Below are 21,141 nucleotides of genomic sequence, written 5' to 3' on the forward strand. Positions count from 1 at the left end.
TAAATTGTTTTACATAATATTTTTATTTTCTCTATTTTCTATTAAGAATGAATGAAACTCTTTTTGTACTTTTGTTAAAACTATACTTCAATCTTATCGGTTTTCATCACCTGCATGTTATAGACACTGTCTGCATCTTTCTGCCATTTTCCTTCACAGGAGCTTTTTTTCTGTGCTTATATGAGTACATTCAGGCTATAAATGAATTCATCTTTTCATCTATATTAACTGTATTTTTTTAAATATTTGTATGTGTATGTTAGGAGCAGGGTGACTGAAAATGGCAAATGAAAATTTCACTGTGAACAAGATAGACAGCTTTATAATCACTGGATTTGATCACCTGCAGAACCAAAAGCTCCTCGGATTCCTCATCTTAATAACCTACATGCTCATATTGCTTGGGAACAGCATCAATCTGTGTATCATCTTGACTGACAGACATTTACACAAACCAATGTACATATTAATCTGTAATCTAGCTGTTGTTGACATAATGTTCTCCTCAACCTGCAGCACAACTATGATCTCAGTGCTGCTGGCTGAGATTAAAACTGTCTCATACTACTCTTGTATTTCAAGGATGTTCTTCTATCATCTTGGTGATTACACAGAGTGCATGGCTCTGACATTAATGGCAATAGACAGACTTCTTGCGATTAGGCTTCCTTTAAGGTATCACAGCATTGTAACAAATTTACGAACATTTCTTCTTATTTTTCTAACCTGGGTCATCGGTTTTCGCTATATTAGGTTTTTTGACATCTGTGGTAGACAATCTCCCATACTGTCAGCCTGTTATCAGATATGTGTTCTGTGGGTATGCTTCAATGGTCAGAGCTGCTTGTGTTGATGCTGAACCATATTTTACCCCCTCTACAATATTAAGTATGTTGGCATTGGGTGGTCAGTTTCCATTTATTATGTGCACCTATGGTGTTCTGGCATATAGTGTGACTAAACTCTCCAATAATGCAAGCAGAAAGCAAATGATCAACACTTGTTTGAGTCACCTCATTGTCCTGCTCAGTTTTTATGCACCAAAGCTGGTCACTTATTTACTAACTCGAATAGGAGTTGTGCTTGCTTTAACAGAGAGAAATGCATTAGTCGATAATTGCCTCTGTAGTTCCTCCCTTAATAAACCCCACTGTTTATTGTACCAGGACTAAAGAGATCAGAAAACGATTAGTAGGTGCATTTTTTCACAAAAAAAATTGTACCTAATCATTAAAAAGGCAGGTTGAATAGATTGATCATCATGGATTTAAAATGTTATTTCTTAAATTATGTTGTTGCTGATGCATGTGTTGCATGTGATGCTCTTGCTCTAGCCAAAATCATTGACATTGGTTTATAAAATAAATTTAGAAAGCTAGTTATTTTTTAAATGACAGTATTAGAAGAAAATAATAATGTAATGTTAAACAGAAAAGAAAAATATTTGTTAATGCACTGTGTATGTCTGCCATGTATGTGAAGCATGAATCATATTAATAAAGTTAATCAGCATCAAATAATGTCTCTTTCCCCTCAGTCTCAGAAGTTACTGATTCTATTAAAGCATGTGTAATTGGAACTCAAACACTACAGGGAACATTATCTGCTCAGCTAATAATAGACCATTAGGAAGGCTCTTGGGTACATCATCTGTATATTAATAAGATGGAAGCATTGTGGCTTATAAATTAAAGTTCACAGTGAAAAGTTACTGAACAGGATCTGCTGGTTTTGGTTTAAATATTACAAACGAGTTTACAGTTAGCAATTAATACACATAAGTTGATTTTTGTGGGGTCAAGGTGATGCAATACACTAAACAAGTGTTTTAGATAGAGAATATGAGACATGGCACACTGAAAATATATATATATATACACCTTAGACTAACTTAACAAAATATTCTCAATTTTTCTCAAATTATATTTATGATTTGGTTAAAACTGTACATTTTAATTTAATATTAATCAAAAATATTTATTTTCCCAAAGACAAAAACACTCATACAAAGTAAAAAGATTATTTATTATAAAGACCATATGCTTATTCAACGTATTTTCTTTGACATAAGCCAAAATGTTACTTAATGTAGGTTAATATAATATTTTTTTGGCTCTTTACAACTTAATTTCACCATAAACAAAAGCTATATTAGCCATAATACAAAATCCACAATAATTTCTGCAGTAAGTGACAAAGTGAACAAAACAGGTTTCAACCAGAAACCAGGATTTTCAATTACACCAATATAAAAATGCACTAATGTGCATAAATTACACAATCATTTCACGTTTTTTCAGAGCACATGCAAGTGTAGAGTTGTTTGAGCTCTCGGTGACGTTTGTCTGCAAAGTTTCTTAATGTTTTCAACAATTCAAGGCCCTTAATTTGTCCCCTAGGGACTTTGACAGACTCTGAGGAGTGCTGGTGTTTCAGTAAACAACTTATGATAGGCATTCATGTTTAGCCGACACAAATGAACCCAAGAGTCAAGTCAAAAACAAAAAGTTTTGTATCACTTACATTGCATAATACAAACATTAAAGGATTAGTTCACTTCAGACTTAAAATTTCCTGACAATTTACTCACCCCCACATCATCCACAATGTTTATTTCTTTCTTTCTTCAGTCAAAAAGAAATTATATACTTTTTAACAACAAATGCTCGTCTTGCACTAGCTCTACAATGCGCCACACGTGACCTTTCCAACGTGATTAAGTAATGCATGGCACATTGCAGAGTAGTGCAAGACGAGCATTTGTGTTAAAAAATATATACATTTTTATTTTTTTTAGAAAATGACCGATCGTTTCGCTAGATAAGACCCAACAATAGATATCAGTAATCATAATAAACAAAATAATTCTGTTTGTCACATTAGATCTGTTACTGGTTCGTGCCCCAGTAAAAAGGATCAAGCGATGTTACCCCTGTTATTTAAACTACTGGACCCTTTTCACGTTTTTGGATTTGGAACATGTAAACTAGAGGTAAACTAGACATATATAGGATCATAGCAAATATTTTTACATTCAACAGCAAAAGAAAAAATACACAGTTTGAGTTCCACAATTAAAGGAGGAAAAAAATAGAGAGAGATTACAGCAGAAGAGTGAAAATGTGTCATGTTTACAGAAACAAACCATAGGTTAATTCATCATATGAAATAAGTGCTTGTGCATTTCTATAATTAGACAGACATTCTATGTTTAGGTCTTGATCGAGGTTGCTATGAAACTATGACATCTGTCAGAATAAAAATATAAAAGGCAGGACATCACACACGTCTCTGGAACTGGATGAGAGGAACATCTTAGATGGTGTATAATATGCAATTGTAGACTACTCTGTTAGGAATTCTAATATTTCTTAAAGTCATAAAGAGGAAAAAAGCATAAATTGTTTTGCATAACATTTTCAATTTCTCTATTTTCTATTAAGAATGAATGAAACTCTTTTTGTACTTTTGTTAAAACTATACTTTAATCTTATCGGTTTTCATCACCTGCATGTTACAGACACTGTCTGCATCTTTCTGCCATTTTCCTTCACAGGAGCTTTTTTTCTGTGCTTATATGAGTACATTCAGGCTATGAATGAATTCATCTTTTCATCTATATTAACTGTATTTTTTTAAATATTTGTATGTGTATGTTAGGAGCAGGGTGACTGAAAATGGCAAATGAAAATTACACTGTGAACAAGATAGACAGCTTTATAATCACTGGATTTGATCACCTGCAGAACCAAAAGCTCCTCGGATTCCTCATCTTAATAACCTACATGCTCATATTGATTGGAAACAGCATCAATCTGTGTATCATCTTGACTGACAGACATTTACACAAACCAATGTACATATTAATCTGTAATCTAGCTGTTGTTGACATAATGTTCTCCTCAACCTGCAGCACAACTATGATCTCAGTGCTGCTGGCTGAGATTAAAACTGTCTCATACTACTCTTGTATTTCAAGGATGTACTTATATCATGTTGGTGATTTCACAGAGTGCATGGCTCTGACATTAATGGCAATTGACAGACTTCTTGCAATTAGGCTTCCTTTAAGGTATCACAGCATTGTAACAAACTTACGAACATTTCTTCTTATTTTTCTAACCTGGGTCATTAGTTTTACTGCATTAGCTATTTTGACATCTGTGGCAGACAATCTCCCATACTGTCAGCCTGTTATCAGATATGTGTTTTGTGAGTATGCTTCAATGGTCAGAGCTGCTTGTGTTAATGCTGAACCATATTTTGCCCCCTCTACAATATTAAGTATATGGGTATTGGGTGGTCAATTTCCATTTATTATGTGCACCTATGGTGTTCTGGCATATAGTGTGACTAAACTCTCCAATAATGCAAGCAGAAAGCAAATGATCAACACTTGTTTGAGTCACCTCATTGTCCTGCTCAGTTTTTATGCACCAAAGCTAGTCTCTTATTTACTAACTCGAATAGGAGTTGTGCTTGCTTTAACAGAGAGAAATGCATTATTGATAATTGCCTCTCTAATTCCTCCCCTAATAAACCCCACTGTTTATTGTACCAGGACTAAAGAGATCAGAAAACGAATAGTAGGTGCATTTTTTCACAAAAAAATTGTACCTCATTAAGAGGCAGGTTAAATCAATTAAACATGATATATTTAAAATGTTAATTCTTAAATTGTGGCAATGTTTCTGTTGTATGCGTTTTGTGATGCTTTTGCTGTTCGAGACTATAGCCAAATCATAGACATTTGTTTGTTAGAAAAAAATATATGAAGCTCTGCTTATTTTTTAAATGACAGTATTAGAAGTTAATAATGTAAAGAATTAAGAAATTAATAATGTAATGTTAAACAGAAACCTAGCTCTAGCCAAAATCATTGACATTGGTTTATAAAATAAATTTAGAAAGCTAGTTATTTTTTAAATGACAGTATTAGAAGAAAATAATAATGTAATGTTAAACAGAAAAGAAAAATATTTGTTAATGCATTGTGTATGTCTGCCATGTATGTGAAGCATGAATCATATTAATAAAGTTAATCCGCATCAAATAATGTCTCTTTCCCCTCAGTCTCAGAAGTTACTGATTCTATTAAAGCATGTGTAATTGGAACTCAAACACTACAGGGAACATTATCTGCTTAGTTAATAATGGGCGTTATTAAGGCTCTTGGGTACATCTTCTGTATATTAATAAGGTGGAAGCATTGTGGCTCATAAATTAAAGTTCACAGTGAAAAGTTACTGAACAGGATCTGCTGGTTTTGGTTTAAATATTACAAATGAGTTTACAATTTAGCAATTTTTAATACACATAAGTTGATTTTTGTGGGGTCAAGGTGATGCAATACACTAAACACAAGTGTTTTAGATAGAGAATATGAGACATGGCACACTGAAAAAAATATATACAGTTGTGGTTAGAATTATTGGCACCCTTGGTAAATATGACAAAAGATGACTGTCAAAATAAATCTGCATTGTTTATCCTTTTGATTTTTAATTCATAAAATTTGCAAAAATCTAACCTTTCATTGAAGGAAACGAATTGAAAATGGGGGGGGGATCACATTATAGAATAAATGTTTTTCTCCAAAACACGTTGGTCACAATTATTGGCACCCCTACAATTTTTTACAAGTAAAATATCTCTGAAGTATTTTTTTAGCACACCAGGGTGAACATGAACATGAAATTGTCCAGCCATGACTTCCTGTTCCACAGGATTATAAACATGAGGAAACACAAAGGCCAAATTCCCTTTAATCATTCATCACAATGAGTAAAACCAAAGAATATAGTTCTGATGTGCAGCAAAAGATTGTTGAGCTTCACAAAATAGAAAGTGGCTGTAAGAAAACAGCTATCAGGGCAATAATTAAGAAGTTCCAATCAACTAAAGATGTTGCAAATCTGCCTGGAAGAGAACATGTGTCTAAATCACCAGATGGGTTTGGTGCACACATGGATAAAAAGTACCCCATGTCCACAGTTAAATATACTGCTGGATCTTTAATGTTGCCTATTTTTCTGCTGGAGGTCCTGGACATCTTGTTCAGATACATGGTATCATGGATTCTATCAAATACCAACATATAAAAAATCAAAACCTGACCGCTTCTGCTAGAAATCCAATAATGGGCCATGGTTGGATCTTCCATCAGGACAATGATCCAAAACAAACATCAAAACCAACACAAAAATGTGTCACTAAGCACAAAATGAAGCTTCTGCCATGGCCATCCCAGTCCCCTGACCTGAACCCTAAAGAAAATGAGTGGAGTGAACTGAAGAGGAGAAGCAGCAACATGGAGCTGGGAATCTGAAGGATCTGTAGAGATTCTGCATGAAGGAATGGTCTCTGATCTCTTGTCAGGTGTTCTCCAAACTCATCAGGCATTATAGGTGAAGACTCAGAGCTGTTATCTTGGCAAAAGGAGGTTACAAAAAGTATTGAATAAAAGGGTGCCAATAATTGTGGCCAACGTGGTTTTTTTGGCCAACAATATTTGTGGCCAACTATTTAAACAATTTTTTTTTTTTCTGGGGGGATGCTATTTGCTTTTAGACAAAGTGAGCAAAACAGGTTTCAACCAGAAACCAGGATTTTCAATTACACCAATACAAAAATGCACTAATGTGCATAAATTACACAATCATTTCACGTTTTTTCAGTGCACATGCAAGTGTAGAGTTTTTTGAGCTTTCAGTGATGTTTGTCTGCAAAGTTTCTTAATGTTTTCAACAATTCAAGGCCCTTAATTTGTCCCCTAGGGACTTTGACAGACTCTGAGGAGTGCTGGTGTTTCAGTAAACAACTGATGATAGGCATTCATGTTTAACTGACACAAATGAACCCAAGAGTCAAGTCAAAAACAAAAAGTTTTGTATCACTTACACTGGATAATGCAAACATTAAAGGATTAGTTCACTTTAGAATTAAAATTTCCTGACAATTTACTCACCCCCATGTCATCCAAGATGTTTGTGTCTTTCTTTCTTCAGTTGAAAAGAACCTTAATTTCTGATTAAATTTTGATGTCTTACTGCTCATGAATCTAACAAATGGTTTGAAATGGATAATGTGTGAGGTTTATCTCCTTATTGGCCACCACAGATAAGAAACCTCAAACATTCATAACCTTCACTACAACTTTTTGACCTGTGGCTCTATCCCAACTGATTTCCAGAATGACTGTATAGCAGAAAATACTACTGCATTTAAGATGTCAGATGTTAAGATGAACAGAGGTCCATATATGATCATGAGACCGAACTAAACGTATTTTTTAGCGTGCATCATTTAATTAGCTACAACTGTTGACCCCCTGGTTGGCCCTTGCCTGAATGTTTTACCAGTGTGATTATATTGTGTTTTTACTTAACCACTTTTACAAAATATGATAATCGAACTAAAAACATTCTAATTTCTGCCATTTTTAATGGTTTGGAAAAACATTAAAAACCTTGCAAAAAGAAAAAAATTTTTTAAATTTAAATTTACGTAATCATGGTTGCTAGGAAACTATGATGTATCTTTTAAAAGAAATAAAAGGCAGGACATCACACATCTGCTGAAATGGATGACAGCAACATCTCTGAAGCTCTTGCTTAAGAAATTCTAATATTTTAAAGATCTAAAAAGGAATTCCTAAAGAAGAATAAGACTAGAAAATGTTTTACATATTATTCCTTTTTAGGATTTAAAATCATCAAAACTCTTTTTGTATTTCTTTTGAAACTATACTTCAACTTTCACAGTTTTTATCATTTTGCCTTTACAGACAGTCTGCATCTTTCTGCCATTTTCCTTCACAGGAGCTTCTTTTCTGTACATATATGAGTACATCAAGGATCTAATTGTTGTTCTTTGTTTTTTTTTTTGGATGTTTTTAAGATATTTGGGTCTGTATGTTAAGAGTTCAATGACTGAAAATGGCGAATGAAAATTTCACTGTGAACAAGATAGACAGTTTTATAATCACTGGATTTGATCACCTGCAGAACCAAAAGCTCCTCGGATTCCTCATCTTAATAACCTACATGCTCATATTGCTTGGGAACAGCATCAATCTGTGCATCATTGTGACTGACAGACATTTACACAAACCAATGTACATATTAATCTGTAATCTAGCTGTTGTTGACATAATGTTCTCCTCAACCTGCAGCACAACTATGATCTCAGTGCTGCTGGCTGAGATTAAAACTGTCTCATACTACTCTTGTATCTCAAGGATGTACTTCTATAATCTTGGTGATTTCACAGAGTGCATGGCTCTGACATTAATGGCAATTGACAGACTTATTGCGATTAGGCTTCCTTTAAGGTATCACAGCATTGTAACAAATTCACGAACATTTGTTCTTATTTTTCTAACCTGGGTCATTGGTTTCGCTATATTAGGTTTTTTGACATCTGTGGTAGACAATCTCCCATACTGTCAGCCTGTTATCAGATATGTGTTCTGTGGGTATCCTTCCATGATCAGAGCTGCTTGTGTTGATGCTGAACCATATTTTACCCCATCTACAATATTAAGTGTGTGGATGTTGTGTGGTCAGTTTCCTTTTATTATGTGCACCTATGGTGTTCTGGCATATAGTGTGTCTAAACTCTCCAATAATGCAAGCAGAAAGCAAATGATCAACACTTGTTTGAGTCACCTCATTGTCCTGGTTAGCTATTTTGCACCAAAGCTGGTCACTGCATTATTAACTCGAATAGGAGTTGTGCTTGCTTTAACAGAGAGAAATGCATTGTCGATAATAGCCTCTGTAGTTCCTCCCTTAATAAACCCCACTGTTTATTGTACCAGGACTAAAGAGATCAGAAAGCGAATAGTAGGTGTATTTTTTCATAATTTTATTTTTTACTTGATCATTAAAAGGCAGGTTAGGTAGATTAATTATGATGGATTTAAAATGTTAATTCTTAAACTGTGGTGATGTTTCTGTTGCATGTGTTTTGTGATGCTCTTGCTGTTAGAGACTAGGCCAAATCATAGACATTTGTTTGTTAGAAAAAAAATATATGTGAAGCTCTGATTATTTTTTAAATGACAGAATTAGAAGAAAATAATAATGTAATGTTAAACAGAAAACAAAAATATTTGTTGATGCATTGTGTATGTCTGCCATGTATATGAAACATGAATCATATTAATAAAGTTAATCAGCATCAAATAATGTCTCTTTTCCCTCAGTCTCAGCAGTTACTGATTCTATTAAAGCATGTGTAATGGGATCTCAAACACTACAGGGAACATTATCTGCTCAGCTAATATTAGTATATTAATAAGGTAGCTTGTAAATATATATGGCTTATAAATGAAAGGAAAAGCTCATCTCCTTAGTCTTACATTGGTTTTTACAAAAAAAACTAGAAATCAAATTTGCTAAAAATATTCTCATTTTTAAAATGTGTTTGAGACCATGATTAAAAACCACCATTAAAGAAAATGTTTTTGTGATTTTAAATTTACTTAATCATGGTTGCTAGGAAACTATGACGTATCTGTAATACAATTAAAAGAAATAAAAGGCAGGACATCACACATCTGCTGAAATGGATGACAGCAACATCTCAGAAGCTCTTGCATAAGAAATTATAATATTTTAAAGATCTAAAAAGGAATTCCTAAAGAAGAATAAGACTAGAAAATGTTTTACATATTATTCATATTTACGGTTTAAAATGATCAAAACTCTTTTTGTATTTCTTTTGAAACTATACTTCAACTTTCACAGTTTTCATTTCCTTGCTGTTACAGAAGCTTTCTGCATCTTTCTGCCATTTTCCTTCACAGGAGCTGTTTTTATGTGTATATATGAGTACATCAAGGATCTAATTGTTTTTTATTAGATTTTAGAGTTGTTGTTTTTTTAAATATTTGTGTCTGTGTGATAGGAGTTCAGTGACTGAAAATGGTGACTGAAAATTACACTGTGAACAATGTAGACAGTTTTATAATCACTGGATTTGATCACCTGCAGAACCAAAAGCTCCTCGGATTCCTCATCTTAATAACCTACATGCTCATATTGCTTGGGAACGGCATCAATCTGTGTATCATCTTGACTGACAGACATTTACACAAACCAATGTACATATTAATCTGTAATCTAGCTGTTGTTGACATAATGTTCTCCTCAACCTGCAGCACAACTATGATCTCAGTGCTGCTGGCTGAGATTAAAACTGTGTCATACTACTCTTGTATCTCAAGGACGTACTTCTATCATCTTGGTGATATCAAAGTATGCCTGGCTCTGTCCTTAATGGCAATAGACCGACTTGTTGCGATTAGGTTACCATTAAGATACCAAAGCATTGTAACAAATTCAAGAACATTTCTGTTTATTTTACTGGCCTGGCTCATTGGTTTTACTATAATGGCTGTTGTGATATCTGTGGTAGACAGTGCTCCATACTGTCAGCCTGTTATCAGATATGTGTTCTGTGATTATCCATCCATGATCAGAGCTGCTTGTGTCAATCCTGAACCATATTTTTTATTGCCTGCAATGATTACTCTGTGGTTGTTGTGTGGACAATTTCCCTTTATTATGTGCACTTATGCTGTTCTGGCATATAGTGTGACTAAACTCTCCAACAACTCAAACAGAAAGCAAATGATCAATACCTGCTCCAGTCACCTCATTGTCTTGTTTAGTTATTTGGCACCAAAGCTGGTCTCTGTTTTACTAACTCGAATAGGTGTTGTGCTCAATTTAACAGAAAGGAATGCAGTAATGATCGTAGCCTCTCTTGTTCCTTCCTTAATAAACCCCACTGTTTATTGCACCAGAACTAAAGAGATCAGGAAACGATTATCAGATATTTTTTTGCGCAAAAGAATTGTACCAAACCACTTACAGGTTTTATCATAATATTATTATATTATTATACAATTATTCATTATTGTGTTAATTATAATGGATGAGAGTGAAAATGTTGGTGATGCATGGTTTCTTTACGTTAGAGACAAGACATACAGTAGGTCTTGTCTGTATTCAAAATGAAGAAAATAGAAAAAACATTTGGAGATTTGTCAATATTTTTATACTTTTAAAAATTATAAAATTATACATACACAGTGTTTCAGGTGATTTTTTTGAGCTTCTAACCACATATACCTTAAACCTAGTCACAAAAAAATACATTTATATATTTATTTATATATTTAACTTAATAGACAGATGCACAGTTCCAATATCATACTGTAATATTTTATAAGCCTCTAACCCCACTTTCCCCATGAAACATGATTCAATTTACAGTATAAATAAGTAAAGAATTTTCCAGAATAATTTTCTTTAAAAAATAAAAGCGGAATCTGTGAGATAAAATAAAGGTTTTCTATTTTAATATACTTTAAAATATAATGTATTTCTGTGATGCAAAGCATCTAAACATTCATATTACCTCTATGGCATTTTATATATTATATTTGTTATATTATAGAGCCAAAATGTTAATGTGCAGTTTAATACATTGCTAACACATTTTATTTCAGTATTTATTATGTATTTCAGTCAATTTCACTCATCTCAGTATTGCAATATAGTTTGGGAATAGCCAATATGGCAATTTACTAATGTAATTTGTGTAGTAAACGAAACTGCGCGTCGATCTGCCCCACTTATTCACACTGAGACACACAAAACTTGCAGGATTCATATTTAAACAGTCTTTTTGCGGTTTAATATTCACAGACACTCTATATCGCGATTAGAATAAAGAACTTAAGAATAACAAAACGTACTATTCACAATCATCGGCTTGATCAAGTTGATCCTCTATCGAAATGAAATTGAAAGTGCTCTTCGTCTGAGGTAAATATTTCCAGAATTATTCCTCACTGCGTCTCAAAACGATGTACATGAATCTGATTAAGCTTGACACATTTCTCCGAGCTGACACGGGCGTTCACTCTCTGTTGCATGTATCGCCTCAGAATTTGCGTTTGAAAGCTCCGCACGCTCCGTGGGCGTGGCCGCATTAGCGGATAATGAGCTGACTCGCGAACGACTGACATCTCTCTCTTTTCAAACAGATTACATAAACAGAGAATATTTGTTTTCGACGTGACTTACATGATTTACAACCTGACATTTCAATGTTTCTTTAGACATATGTCTCATGTTTGTGATAAGTATTCACTAGGTTACAGTTCATTTTCTGAGGACTATCAGAGTGGACTTCATTCAGAGAGAGACTGCAGCTTGTGCATCATGTTAGTTTTCTTTCTTTTGCAAAAAGTACATTTTGTTTTTACTGTGAGTGTTTACAAATAAAAGAAGACATTCCACAGTTTTTAATAATATATAACTCTTATTTGTACATCCAAAATTGCCGCAGTATTTTGAGTCTCTTTCGACTGGTAAGGAAAAAACTGAGGTGGTATCGTCGGCATGACCACCAACCTCTCAGTGTTAAAAATAAAAGCTGTCCACATTGCCCAACCTCCACTGATGATTATTTTTATGCATTCTAGCTGTGTCCATTTGTTCAACACTTTTGCTCAGAGGTCATGTGCAGGCTGTTAGGCATCCTTAAGCCCAAAGTGTACTTCTGTTTTTACACGTACGCAAGGGTCCACGTGCGCGTGATGCAAATTTCATCACCAGATTAGTACGTGTGCCACCCGAATTTTGTAAATGTACTTTGCATGTGCAGGTCGCATTTGTGAATTGAATTTGTTTTGCACTAATCGGTTGTTCCACAAGGTGGAAAAGCTGCCCATTACTGCTGGTCTAGGATCAGTTTCTCCGTAATGATAGCATATTGGCGAAACAGATATGGTAAACGCCCCAATGTATATCCGTGTTTGCAGTCTGAAGAACGTCAAATGTTTCTATTTACAACATTTTTGCAGCATTGAGCAATAAGGCCAATCACAGACATATCTGTTGATTTCTTGAATGCAATGGCCAATCAGAGGTCTTCAAGTCAGATTCCACTCATCGCTCAAAACGCTGGAGTTTTTGTCCAGTGCTGAGTTCTGCATGCTCAAATCATCTCATTATAACAAAGTGTAGATTACATAAATATGAGATTCATTGTGCAGTCAGCTTCATTGTGTTGCCCCCTTGGACAATGACCACGACAAGCTTTTGGATTTTCTGTAGATTTGCCCCAGTTGTTTTTCTCTTTTGTTTTCTGCAACAGATTCGGGGGCGGAAAGCTTCAACACAAACAACATGCATTTACTGCACTTTTTGTCTATATTTTTACACTCTAGTCTTTCTTCCCACAGCACCCCCAACAGTATATATTTTATAAGGTTTTCTACAAACCCGATTCCAAAAAAGTTGGGACACTGTACAAATTGTGAATAAAAAAGGAATGCAATGATGTGGAAGTTTCAAATTTCAATATTTTATTCAGAATACAACATAGATGATATATCAAATGTTTAAACTGAGAAAAATGTATCATTTTAAGGGAAAAATAAGTTGATTTTAAATTTCATGGCATCAACACATCTCAAAAAAGTTGGGACAAGGCCATGTTTACCACTGTGTGGCATCCCCTCTTCTTTTTATAACAGTCTGCAAACGTCTGAGGACTGAGGAGACAAGTTGCTCAAGTTTAGGAATAGGAATGTTGTCCCATTCTTGTCTAATACAGGCTTCTAGTTGCTCAACTGTCTTAGGTCTTCTTTGTCGCATCTTCCTCTTTATGATGCGCCAAATGTTTTCTATGGGTGAAAGATCTGGACTGCAGTCTGGCCATTTCAGTACCCGGATCCTTCTTCTACGCAGCCATGATGTTGTAATTGATGCAGTATGTGGTCTGGCATTGTCATGTTGGAAAATGCAAGGTCTTCCCTGAAAGAGACGACGTCTGGATGGGAGCATATGTTGTTCTAGAATTTGGATATACCTTTCAGCATTGATGGTGCCTTTCCAGATGTGTAAGCTGCCCATGCCACACGCACTCATGCAACCCCATACCATCAGAGATGCAGGATTCTAAACTGAGCGCTGATAACAACTTGGGTTGTCCTTGTCCTCTTTAGTCCGAATGACATGGCGTCCCAGTTTTCCAAAAAGAACTTCACATTTTAATTCGTCTGACCACAGAACAGTTTTCCACTTTGCCACAGTCCATTTTAAATGAGCCTTGGCCCAGAGAAAACGCCTGCGCTTCTGGATCATGTTTAGATATGGCTTCTTTTTTGACCTATAGAGTTTTAGCCGGCAACGGCGAATGGCACGGTGGATTGTGTTCACCGACAATGTTTTCTGGAAGTATTCCTGAGCCCATGTTGTGATTTCCATTACAGTAGCATTCCTGTATGTGATGCAGTGCCGTCTAAGGGCCCGAAGATCATGGGCATCCAGTATGGTTTTCCGGCCTTGACCCTTACGCACAGAGATTGTTCCAGATTCTCTGAATCTTTGGATGATATTATGAACTGTAGATGATGATAACTTCAAACTCTTTGCAATTTTTCTCTGAGAAACTTCTTTCTGATATTGCTCCGCTATTTTTCGCCGCAGCATTGGGGGAATTGGTGATCCTCTGCCCATCTTGACTTCTGAGAGACACTGCCACTCTGAGAGGCTCTTTTTATACCCAATCATGTTGCCAATTGACCTAACAAGTTGCAAATTGGTCCTCCAGCTGTTCCTTATATGTACATTTAACTTTTCTGGCCTCTTATTGCTACCTGTCACAACTTTTTTGGAATGTGTAGCTCTCATGAAATCCAAAATGAGCCAATATTTGGCATGACATTTCAAAATGTCTCACTTTCAACATTTGATATGTTATCTATATTCTATTATGAATAAAATATAAGTTTATGAGATTTGTAAATTATTGCATTCCTTTTTTATTCACAATTTGTACAGTGTCGAAACTTTTTTGGAATCGGGTTTGTATATATTATCTCCTTAATATTATATTAGTGCAAATCATCTATGATAAACAAAGACATGAAACAAATTAAATAATTCTTTGAGGTCATTACAATTGACTATAACAGAACTTTGTGAGATCGCGATGAAGATGAGTAACAGCTTTTTAGTGATTATAAAGAGAGCACTCTTTGCATGCTTTCTTGGCAATACATAATATATATGTAATATAGCCTATATTCAGAATTTGAATAAAACTTTTGTTTTTCTTGCTTGACCAGCGGCCTCATACACACTGCAATGTTTCAGGAGTGACATCTGCATAGACTAAATGCAGGATTCACTCTCGAAATAACCATAGCAACGGACGAGATAAAAACATGATACGTAGAAATAGATGCCCATTAAGGCTAGAGAACCCTCGCTAATTTTAGAAGCACCCTGGTGATTTGATTTTGGAAATTCTGGTCCAAAAGCAGGATTTTGCTATATTAGGTAAGGCAATGGTTATTTATTATTCAAAATGGCTGCCATGCAAATCACGCATACAGTATGCTTTCTGTTAAAATTAACAGTGGTTTGTGAATATTGCCGCTTTAATAAAAAATAATTTATAGGGAGGGTTTATGCTGGGATGTGTAGGTTGGTGCGACACATAACTTGAAACTATTTCATGGAAATCTATGTATTTTTAAAGGGGAAGCACATCTCCTTAGTCTTACCCTCGAGTTGGTTCACACTACGACTATGCTTTAACCCCTGGTTTTACCAGTGTGATTATATTGTGTTTACACAACCGTTTTTACAAAATGTGACCCTGGACCACAAAACCAGTCTTAAGAGCACAGGGTATATTTGTAGCAATAGCCAACAATACATTGTATGGGTCAAAATGATCGATTTTTCTTTTATGCCAAAAATCATAAGGATATTAAGTAAAGATCATGTTCCATGAAGATATTTTGCAAATTTCCTACCATAAATATATCAAATAAATTATTTTTGTGAGTGGATATGCATTGCTAAGACCTCATTTGGACCACTTTAAAGGCAATTAGATTTTTTTGCACAAATAGTTGTATCTTTGCCAAATATTGCTCTATCCTAACAAACCATACATCAATGGAACGCTTATTTATTCAGCTTTCAGATGATGAAAAATGTACCCTTATGACTGGTTTTGTGGTCCAGGGTCACAAATATGATACTAGAATTAAAATTTTCTAAAAACTTTCTAATTTTTAAACTGTGTGTTTGAGACCATCATTAAAAACCACAGCTAAAGAAAATGTTTTTGTGATTTTAAATTTACGTAATCATGGTTGCTAGGAAACTATGACGTATCTGTAATACAATTAAAAGAAATAAAAGGCAGGACATCACACATCTGCTGAAATGGATGACAGCAACATCTCAGAAGCTCTTGCATAAGAAATTATAATATTTTAAGAATCTAAAAAGGAATTCCTAAAGAAGAATAAGACTAGAAAATGTTTTACATATTATTCATATTTACAATTTAAAATGATCAAAACTCTTTTTGTATTTCTTTTGAAACTATACTTCAACTTTCACAGTTTTTATCACTTTGCTGTTATAGACGCTTTCTGCATCTTTCTGCCATTTTCCGTCACAGGAGCTGTTTTTATGTGCATATATGAGTACATCAAGTATCTAATTGTTTTTTTTTTTGATTTTATAGCTGTATTTTTTTTTAAATATTTGTGTCTGTGTGATAGGAGTTCAGTGACTGAAAATGGTGACTGAAAATTACACTGTGAACAATGTAGACAGCTTTATAATCACTGGATTTGATCACCTGCAGAACCAAAAGCTCCTCGGATTCCTCATCTTAATAACCTACATGCTCATATTGCTTGGGAACGGCATCAATCTGTGTATCATCTTGACTGACAGACATTTACACAAACCAATGTACATTTTAATCTGTAATCTAGCTGTTGTTGACATAATGTTCTCCTCAACCTGCAGCACAACTATGATCTCAGTGCTGCTGGCTGAGATTAAAACTGTGTCGTACTACTCTTGTATCTCAAGGACGTTCTTCTATCATCTTGGTGGTATCAAAGCATGCCTGACTCTGTCCTTAATGGCAATAGACCGACTTATTGCGATTAGGCTACCATTAAGATACCACAGCATTGTAACAAATTCAAGAACATTTCTGTTTATTTTATTGACCTGGCTCATTGGTTTTACTTTAATGGCTGTTATGATATCTGTGGTAGACAGTGCTCCATACTGTCAGCCTGTTATCAGATATGTGTTCTGTGATTATCCATCCATGATCAGAGCTGCTTGTGTCAATCCTGAACCATATTTTTTATTTCCTGCAATGATTAATCTGTGGTTGTTGTGTGGACAATTTCCCTTTATTATGTGCACTTATGCTGTTCTGGCATATAGTGTGACTAAACTCTCCAACAACTCAAACAGAAAGCAAATGATCAGCACCTGCTCCAGTCACCTCATTGTCTTGTTTAGTTATTTTGCACCAAAGCTGGTCTCAAATTTACTAACTCGAATAGGTGTTGTGCTAAATTTAACAGAGAGGAACGCAGTAATGATTGTAGCCTCTCTTGTTCCTTCCTTAATAAACCCCACTGTTTATTGCACCAGAACTAAAGAGATCAGGAAACGATTATCAGATATTTTTTTGCGCAAAAGAATTGTACCAAATCACTTACAGGTTTTATCATAATATTATTATACAATTATTCATTATTGTGTTAATTATCATGAATGAGAGTGAAAATGTTGGTGATGCATGTTTTTTCACATTAGAGACAAGACATACAGTAGGTATGTTGCTATCTTGTCTGTAGTCAAAATAAAGAAAAAAGAAAATAGGAAAAAATATTTGGAGATTTGTCAATATTTTTACACTTTTAAAAATTATAAAATTATGCATACAAAGTGTTTCGGGTGCTGTTTTGAGTCTCTAATCACATACCTTAAACCTAGTCACACAAAAAAACAAAATATACACACACACACACACACACACACATATATATATATATATATATATATATATACAGGTGCTGGTCATATAATTAGAATATCGTGAAAAAGTTCATTTTTTTATTGTAAATTATTTTAAAAAATGAAACTTTCATATATTCTAGATTCCCTACATGTAAAGTAAAACATTTCAAAAGTTTTTTTTTTTAAATTTGTTGATTAGAGCGTACAGCTCATGAAAGTCCAAAATCCAGTATCTCAAAATATTAGAATATTTACATTTTAGTTTCATTAAATGACCATCCCTACAGTATAAATTCCGGGTATCTTTTGTTCTTTGAAACCACACTAATGGGGAAGACTGCTGACTTGGCAATGGTCCAGGAGACAATCATTGACACCCTCCACAAAGAGAGTAAGTCACAGAAGGTCATTACTGAATGGGGTGGCTGTTTACAGAGTGTATATCAAAGCATATTAAATGCAAAGTTGACTGGAAGGAAGAAATTGGGTAGGCAAAGGTGCACAAGCAACAGGGATGACCGCAAGCTTGAGAATACTGTCAAGTAAAGCCAATTCAAACACTTGGGAGAGCTTCACAATGAGTAGAATGAAGCCGGAGTCAGCGCATCAAGAGTCACCACACTCAGACATCTTCAGGAAAAGGACTACCAAGCCACTTCTGAACCAGAGACAACGTCAGAAGCATCTTACCTGGGCTAAGGAGAAAAAGAACTGGACAGTGAACAGTGGTCGAAAGTCCTCTTTTCAGATAAAAGTAAATTTTGCATTTCATGTTGAAATCATGGTCCCAGAGTATGAAGGAAGACTGGAGAGGCACAGAATCCAAGCTGCTTGAAGTCTAGTGTGAAGTTTCTGAAGTCAATAATGATTTGGGGGGGCCGTGACGTCTGCTGGTGTTGGTCCATTGTGTTTTATCAAGTGCAGAGTCAATGCAGCCATCTTCCAGGAGATTTTGGAGCACTTTATGCTTCCATCTGCTGACAAGCTTTATGGAGATGCTGATTTCCTTTTCCAGCAGGACTTTAGCACCTGCCCACAGTGCAAAAACCACTTCCAAGTGGTTTGCTGAGCATGATATTACTGTGCTTTATTGGCCAGCCAATATGCCTGACCTGAATCTATGGGATATTTTCAAGAGAAAGATGAGAAACAGTCGATCCAACAATATACAGATGATCTGAAGGCTCAATAGTGCCTCAGCAGTGCCACAGGCTGATCACTTCCATGCCACACTTCACTGATGCTGTAATTTGTGCTAGGAGCAAGTCATTTGCTGTAATATGTCCTGCCGATCAAGTATTGAGTGCACAAAAGAACATACTTTAAAGAACTTGAACTTTTCTGTTTAGCAAATCCATTTTTTGATTGATCTTAGGAAATATTCTAATATTTTGAAATACTGGATTTTGGACTTTCATGAGCTGTACGCTCTAATCATCAAAATTTAAAAAAAAAAACTTTTGAAATGTTTTACTTTACATGTAGGGAATCTAGAATATATGAAAGTTTCATTTTTAAAAATAATTTATAATAAAAAAATGAACTTTTTGATGATATTCTAATTATATGACCAGCACCTGTATATACTGCCCGGCCAAAAAAAAAAGCCGCTGTTTGGATTTTAATAAGCAAATACTTAAGAGTCTATGGATGGATCATTATTACAGTGATTATTATTTTTTCTAGCATGTTATATGTTTGGCAACAGTTCTTCTATCCCTAATTGATGGAGTGTGTAGCTTTTCATTTCTTAAACAGCCATGTATTAAGATGTATCATGGCCATATTCCAGGATGACAATGTCAAGATTCATCAGGCTCAAAATGTGAAAGAATTGTTGGGAGGGAGCACAAAGAATCATTTTCACACATGAATTGGCACTGAGCTTAACCTCAGTGTAAGTTTTTGGGATGTGCTGGAGGAGACTTTACAGAGTGCTCATCTCTTGCATTGTCAATACAAGATCTTGACCAAAAAATTATGCATCTCTCGATGGAAATAAATGTTGTGATGTTATTTCCATCAAGAGGTGCATCAATTTTTGGTCAAGATCTTGTATTGACAATGCAAGAGGTGAGCACTCTATAAATCTACTACAGCACATCCCAAAAACTTTCAATGAATTTAAGGTCTGGACTCAGAGGTGCCAATCCATGTGTGAAAATGATTCTTCATGCTCTCTGAACCATTCTTTTATAATTTTAATCCTGGTGAATCCTGACATTGTCATCCTGGAATATGGCCAAGATGTGTCTTCCTACATGGTTGTTTAATACAGTTTATTCACTATAGTTTAGTTTAAAAAATGGTAATAAAATATGACAAGATCTCAGAGTTAAACTGTGTCAGAAAAAAAAAAATCTTAATTAAGACAGATAACACTTAAGCAAAACATGGTCAGGTCAAAGTGTCTGAATAATTTTTGGTTCTAATTTTTTATAAGTTTTACTAGTAGTCCACTGTATGAATAATTTTTGGGTATAATATGTCACAGTTTACTTTATTTTGCTATCCTCACTTACATAAATGAACTATAGTGTCCTGCACCCACTAGTAAAAATATATCAAAATTTCAAAAATGTCTGAATAATTTTTGGTTTGACTGTGCATATATACTCTATATTGGCAAATGTTTTGGGACGCCTGCCTTTACATGCACATGAACTTTAATGACATCCCATTCTTAATCCGTAGAGTTTAATATGGAGTTGGCCCACCCTTTGCAGCTATAACAGCCTCAACTCTTCTGGGAATGCTTTCCACAAGGTTTAGGAGTGTGTTTATGGGAATTTTTGACCATTCTTCTAGAAGCGCATTTGTGAGGTCAGGCAGTGATGTTGGCGAGAAGGCCTGGCTCGCAGTCTCTGCTCTAATTCATCTCAAAGGTGTTCTATCGGGTTGAGGTCAGGACTCTGTGCAGGCCAGTCAAGTTCCTCCACACCAAACTCACTCATCCATGTCTTTTTGGACCTTGCTTTGTGCACTGGTGCGCAGTCATGTTGGAACAGGAAGGGGCCATCCCCAAACTGTTTCCACAAAGTTGGGAGCATGAAATTGTCCAAAATGGCGGCATGCTTTACACCACTGGATCTGACGCTTTGCATTGCACTTGGTGATGAAAGGCTTGGATGCAGCTGCTCGGCCATGGAAACCCATTCCATGAAGCTCTCTAAGCACTATTCTTGAGCTAATCTAAAGGCCACACAAAGTTTGGAGGTCTGTAGCTATTGACTCTGCAGAAAGTTGGCGACACTGTGTG

The 21,141-nt window shown here is 35.1% G+C and overlaps 4 protein-coding genes and 1 pseudogene across 4 annotated transcripts; all 5 read left to right on the forward strand.

Moving 5' to 3' along the window:
* Positions 1-280: 280 nt before the first annotated feature.
* LOC127520326 (olfactory receptor 10G4-like) lies at positions 281-3,452 on the forward strand (annotated as a pseudogene).
* A 225-nt stretch (positions 3,453-3,677) lies between these two features.
* On the forward strand, positions 3,678-4,625 carry LOC127521852 (olfactory receptor 10G4-like). Its single transcript, XM_051911296.1, has one exon. The coding sequence runs from the start codon at positions 3,678-3,680 to the stop codon at positions 4,623-4,625; it is 948 nt and encodes a 315-aa protein (XP_051767256.1).
* Positions 4,626-7,638: 3,013 nt separating this feature from the next.
* Positions 7,639-9,927, forward strand: LOC127520327 (olfactory receptor 10G4-like). The gene is made up of 2 exons (XM_051908313.1): positions 7,639-8,852; positions 9,913-9,927. The coding sequence occupies exons 1-2, from the start codon at positions 7,938-7,940 to the stop codon at positions 9,925-9,927; spliced, it is 930 nt and encodes a 309-aa protein (XP_051764273.1). The 5' UTR covers positions 7,639-7,937.
* A 2-nt stretch (positions 9,928-9,929) lies between these two features.
* LOC127521850 (olfactory receptor 10G4-like) lies at positions 9,930-10,895 on the forward strand. The gene has a single exon (XM_051911294.1). The coding sequence runs from the start codon at positions 9,930-9,932 to the stop codon at positions 10,893-10,895; it is 966 nt and encodes a 321-aa protein (XP_051767254.1).
* A 5,396-nt stretch (positions 10,896-16,291) lies between these two features.
* Positions 16,292-17,595, forward strand: LOC127521849 (olfactory receptor 10G4-like). Its single transcript, XM_051911293.1, has one exon. It carries the CDS (start codon positions 16,630-16,632, stop codon positions 17,593-17,595), a length of 966 nt encoding a protein of 321 aa, XP_051767253.1. The 5' UTR covers positions 16,292-16,629.
* The last annotated feature ends 3,546 nt before the right edge of the window (positions 17,596-21,141 follow it).

This window comes from Ctenopharyngodon idella, chromosome 10 (assembly GCF_019924925.1).
Source record: "Ctenopharyngodon idella isolate HZGC_01 chromosome 10, HZGC01, whole genome shotgun sequence".
NCBI classification, from domain to species: domain Eukaryota; kingdom Metazoa; phylum Chordata; class Actinopteri; order Cypriniformes; family Xenocyprididae; genus Ctenopharyngodon; species Ctenopharyngodon idella.